Source organism: Choloepus didactylus, chromosome 23 (genome assembly GCF_015220235.1).
Source record: "Choloepus didactylus isolate mChoDid1 chromosome 23, mChoDid1.pri, whole genome shotgun sequence".
Lineage (NCBI taxonomy): Eukaryota > Metazoa > Chordata > Mammalia > Pilosa > Megalonychidae > Choloepus > Choloepus didactylus.
Window position 1 is genome coordinate 2,003,889 of NC_051329.1, and position 5,304 is coordinate 2,009,192.

Genomic DNA, 5,304 nt, shown 5'->3' on the forward strand with positions numbered 1-5,304 from the left:
TCACCAAGAGCTGTTATCTTAAGATAGCTTTAAAGCTTGTTACTCAAAACCAGAGAGAAAACATCTTCCTGGAATATCAACTTTACATTTAATATCAACATTAAACAAAAAGCGACTAAGCAAAATTTGCATTCAATTTACAAGAGACTTCCCTCAAGCTCCTGGAGTCTACTGTATGATATTGACAGACTTTGAGAAGCTCTCCAATAGAACATAAAATCGACTATAACCCTTAAAATATTTTATGTATCCAAACCACATACCATTTTTATTTTGATAGTTCACGTACAAATCTTTAACAAACGTTCATGGCTTAGCCAAAATGAAGGCAAGTGGACGTTATTCTAGTTTGACTGCACTGACAATAAATCCCTTACACCAAACGGAAAACTGTTGACCTGTCATATCCAGCCTATTTGTGGGATATCATTCAAATGCGCACACACACACAGAAGTAGACACGGGGTGACTAACCTAATAAGATTTTGAATTAAGTAACAGCAAAGGCTATTAAAGCATAACATGGCACAAATTTCCCTAATAATGGTTTTGAAATTGTTACAAACAAGGGATGAGTTCACTAGCTTAGATATTTGAAATACAACTTTATTCTGATTCTAAACGAAAAGGAATGGGTATGACAGTAACAAACAAGACTTCACCACTGAATATTGTGATGTGACTGTAGCAGTCTTATATTTGAAACTCAAAAAGGAAACAACGGTGTTCCAAAACAGCTAATATGCAGGTCCAAAAAATGAAGGTTTTTTTTTTTTTAACTGCCACATTCACTCCGAAGCCCATTCATCTCCTTCAGCATCCCAAAGATTAAGCACATGTTCTGCTTAGCTATATAATAAAGTGGCAAACACGCTGCACCACTGACATCACAGGACAGTTGCCTATAAAACTAGACTTCTGACGCTGGGCTCCAGCTTCACGTTCTCACAGGTCGTCATCCTCATCCGGCAAAGCGGTCGTCTGAGCAACCTAGGGGAAGAGATTGGAAAATTTTAACACTCGGAATTAAACCCGCCGGAAAGACACCAAATCCAACGTCAGAGAGTGAAACGCAGATGCGATACCTCTAAGTCGTGTTCATACTGTGCCGCCAAAGCCGGGTCCATGACAACCTCTGGGGGGGCGAGAGCAGGCATGGCCACAAACTCCAGGTTAGGGTCTCCAATCAGTTTTCTAGCGAGCCAGAGGAAGGGCTTTTCAAAGTTGTAGTTACTTTTGGCAGAAATGTCATAGTACTGTTTATAAGAAAAAGTAAGATTAGTCTAATTAAAAAAAAAAACAACAAAAAAAAACAGCTACTAAAACAATTATTCTAGAGGATATTCCAAATTAAAGAATATGAAATTCTTTCCAATCCACACATTAAAAAAATCAGTTTCACAGACCTATATATGTAACCTTCTTTGTGGTCATGATTCACTAAATCAGCTCTCAGATAAACAAACCTGAAGATTCTTCTTTCGGTGGAAGACGATGGATTTTGCCTTAACTTTCCTGTCCTTAATATCCACTTTGTTGCCACACAACACGATGGGGATGTTTTCACACACTCGTACCAGATCTCTATGCCAGTTAGGCACATTCTTGTAAGTAACTCTTGATGTTACATCAAACATTATAATGGCACACTGGGCTGAAAGAAAAATTTATACTCAGCACACATCTAGTAAACACACCCCAAGTTTACTATGAAAAAATACCTAGAACCATAGAATAGAAATCATTTAGAGGTGTAATCTCAGGTCTAATCTGGGTCATCCCCTTAGCCACCCCCAAACACCTCCATTAATACAGCCTCATCCCAAAACATCATCTGAAGTAGATTAATGAAGCTCCTCAAACTGGTTGAATACACTAAGGAATATCATGCTTCTAATTCAGAAGACTTAGGTAGGCCTGCAGATTGACCTGTAGGAATGGGCATGACACAAGTTTACAAGACAACAGGCTGCAGAATTTGCATAATATCAAGACAATTTTTTAATTAAAACGTTAAAAAAAATCCTTATGTACACAGGGCTCAAGCAAAGCAAAAGGCATGGAAAGAGTCTCAATTTTTCAACAGGAAAGTGAGACTCTGGGAGACATGAGTATTTCCTTTACCCATCTTTTGTTTTGTTTGGCATAACAATGAACACTTTTTTAACAGTTTTTAAGTTAAATGTATTGAAAAAATATTCTGCAAAAGTTCATATAAACACTAAAATTTAACTGGGCTTAAACAACACTTGTAATAAACATACAGAACCTAGCTCCCCTGGTCCAGTACCCGGTCAAAGTTTAATTTCTTTAATGGAACAGGCAAGAAATAATCATTGATAAATACGAAAATATGTAACTGAACCAAAGTATTCAAAGACTGAAGTTGTAGCAACAGCTTGTCTGTTGCTTATTAGTTTTAAATTATGAACCTCGGTATAAGTCACATGGTTTTTTTCCCCAAATACAGTGCCTATCTAGCATGACACAGCACACCATCAAATGACAGAGCAACTATCATAAATTCTACCCCACCCCCACACCACTTGCTGGTCAACTCCCTGGAAGTGTTATGTCCTTTTCAATCTACAAATCCCACGATTCCCAGTACAATCAGTATTCAACAAATACTTACTGGAACAGACCTGATGATCAAGTCCAAACACTAACCTAAAAATCCTTTCGACAACCATTCAAGTTACAAATGAGATGCCTACCTTGGATGTAATAGCCATCTCTCAGGCCACCGAATTTCTCCTGACCAGCCGTGTCCCACACGTTGAATTTAATAGGCCCTCTATTGGTATGGAACACAAGGGGATGGACCTCCACGCCCAAGGTGGCTGAAATGTCAACACTTCAAATTAGTAAACGAACTGACCCACTTCATTAAAAACCTTCACAAACAGCTTTTCCCCACCTACCTACATACTTCTTCTCAAATTCACCAGTCAAATGACGTTTCACAAATGTAGTTTTTCCAGTACCCCCATCGCCAACCAATACAAGCTGTTGGAGAACAAATTTTTGAAATAATCTTGAAACGTGAATACTCCAGGATCCCAACGTTACGCATTTCAGCTAAGCAGCAAATTTAAAAATCCAATAGGCAGGTACACTTAGAGGTTAGCTTTCAAGTGTCCCCCTTACGTTTAAGCGACTTGAGAAGATCAAACTTTCCGTATCCCAGCTTCCTTATCTAAGGATTAGGGAAAACTGCACCTATCTCCGTATCCTAAGGATTCAAGGGACGGATGCGCCACCAGCGCCCCGGCTGACAAAGCTGTAACGGACATCTCCTTTAACGAAGGGTTTCCCCTCCGAGGCCGCCCTTCCTCCGGGCCCCTCCTGCCCACACCCAGACGACACCGACTCGGGAGCATTACGTACTTTAAACTGAACTTGGGGTTCTCCTTGGGCGGCCATCGCGATGGTTCTGTAAGAAAACAAACACAGCCTACTTTACAGCGGGGCCACGGGAGCACATGGCCGACCCCGACGCACGTGCCGGCCCACAAAGGCCTCTTGGCCGGCACAGCCAGCGCGAGGGCCAGGGCGGCCGCCCATTCATCCCGGGCCGCGCGCTCCTCCCCCGCGGGCAGGCGGTCGGCGTGGGGGCGGGGGCGACCGACGAGGCGCCAACGGCGGCGAGGGGTGCCCCTTCCCCAAGCTCCCGGCCCGTTCGCTCGCCTCACGCGGGACAGCGACCAGGAGGCGGGCGGCCGCGGGTAGGCCCCACGCCCAGGTCCCAGGAGCGCGGCGGAAACCGCCTGGTCATGGCGCCCGCCGGGGAGGCCGCGGGTCGGCTCCGGGTCCCTGCGCCGCCCCCGAGGCCTCGCCGCCCCGGCCTGCCCGCCCGGGACTCGCGGCGAGGCGCCGGGCAGGCCCCGAGCCCCGGCAGAGCGGGGAGGAAGTGAGGGAGAAAGCGCGCCAAGAAGCCGGCGCCTCGGCCCGGGCTAACCGCCTCCGCCCCGGGAGGCGCCCGCCCAGCCCGCCCTGGCCGCCCTGCCCGGTCGCAGCGCCCCGCCGTCGCCATGCAGGCCCCGGCCCGCGCAGGCCCCGGCCCCGGTCCGGCCTCCTCGGCCCGGCGCGGCGCCCCCGCCCGGCCGCTACCTTCCAGAAGCGTCTCCGTCCCCCGTCTGACTGAGGGGTAGAAAGATGGCGGAAGCGCAATTCAAATGCCCGGAGACGCAGCCGACGCCGGCGCGCGCGCGGGGCGGGGCAACGGCGCGACGCGCTCCCACGTGCCCCTGCGGGCGCGCGCACGCACACAGGCCGCCGCGTGCGGCCGCACCCGTCACTGTGGTATGCGGGGAGAGGCCGGCCGCGCGTCCGGGCGCGGGAGGGAGAGCCGGGGGCGCGCGCGCACGCCGGCGTTCGGGATCTCGTGCTCAGGCTCCTGGCGGGGGGGGGGGCTGCTCCCGGCGCGCATGCGCCGACTGCGCCACTCGGCGCACTCTGGTGCTGCCGTGGGGGGCTCCGAGATCGGGCTTTCGGGCTCGGGGCTCCGGGCTGGGTTGTGGCCGGTTGAGTGAGGAGCGTGGCCCAGGGCCCGGATGGACTCTCCGTTGCCGCCGAGGCCGAGGGCGGGCGACCGACACGCCCGCACGCTCGCCAGTGGGTTCCCCGGGCGGTGGGCTCCACTCGGGGACCCCTGCGCCGTCCGGCCTCTCCGTTCCCCGCTCTCTCGGGCCCCGTGAGCCTCGTGCCCACCGCGGCACCTCAGAGCTTGGCAAGGCGCCCGAGTATCTGCAGGATGAATGAATGAATCAGTCAGTCCTGCTCCAGGGCCTCCCAAATCCTATTCTCTCCGGAGGCCAAGCCCCGTGCCCCCAAACTGTCCCGCCCTGCAACAGCAGCCACTTGCTTTCTTAAGGCATCCAAGAGGCAGGCCCTCTTTGTGGCCATAAACTGCAAACAGGATGGAGGAACTCTGCATTTGCAAATTTTGCAGATCTTCTCGTCCTACTAGCAAATACGGATGCAGTCAATAAGTATTGGGTTCCAGGTACCTGTGGGGGTAAAGCTGTGAACACCCAGGCAAGAGCCTTGCAGTGATAGAACTCACGTTAGTGGGGACACCCACTTCATAGGATTGTCTAGGTAAAAACAGATCAACCACAAGTTCAACACCCACTAAGTGCCGGCAGCAAGTACCAGCTGTCATTACCACTCCCCTTCGGCCGGGATGTGGGCCTGGTGGAATCCTCCTGTTGGATTTTCATAGCCCAAGTCCAAGGCCAGGTGTTTGGCATTTGTGTGGACAGCCACAGATTCTTTCACTGATGTATTGGTGCCCCCTCC

The 5,304-nt window shown here is 50.4% G+C and overlaps 1 protein-coding gene across 1 annotated transcript; it reads right to left on the minus strand.

Annotated features, from left to right (window-relative positions):
• Positions 1-585: 585 nt before the first annotated feature.
• On the minus strand, positions 586-4,219 carry RAN (RAN, member RAS oncogene family). Its single transcript, XM_037817220.1, has 7 exons — positions 4,114-4,219; positions 3,391-3,436; positions 2,925-3,009; positions 2,718-2,843; positions 1,467-1,654; positions 1,086-1,256; positions 586-990 (listed from the first exon to the last, which is right to left on the minus strand). The coding sequence occupies exons 2-7, from the start codon at positions 3,424-3,426 to the stop codon at positions 946-948; spliced, it is 651 nt and encodes a 216-aa protein (XP_037673148.1). The 5' UTR covers positions 3,427-3,436; positions 4,114-4,219; the 3' UTR covers positions 586-945.
• Positions 4,220-5,304: the final 1,085 nt, after the last annotated feature.

What these genes read in the sequence shown, in the direction of transcription:
- RAN (XM_037817220.1), bottom strand. Translation starts at nt 3,426, where the DNA reads ATGGCCGCCCAAGGAGAACCCCAAGTTCAGTTTAAA. An exon ending in ACCGAAAGAAGAATCTTCAG is followed by an intron (nt 1,257 to 1,466) that starts GTTTGTTTATCT and finishes TCTTATAAACAG; the next exon opens with TACTATGACATTTCTGCCAA. An exon ending in AGTATGAACACGACTTAGAG is followed by an intron (nt 991 to 1,085) that starts GTATCGCATCTG and finishes CTCTTCCCCTAG; the next exon opens with GTTGCTCAGACGACCGCTTT.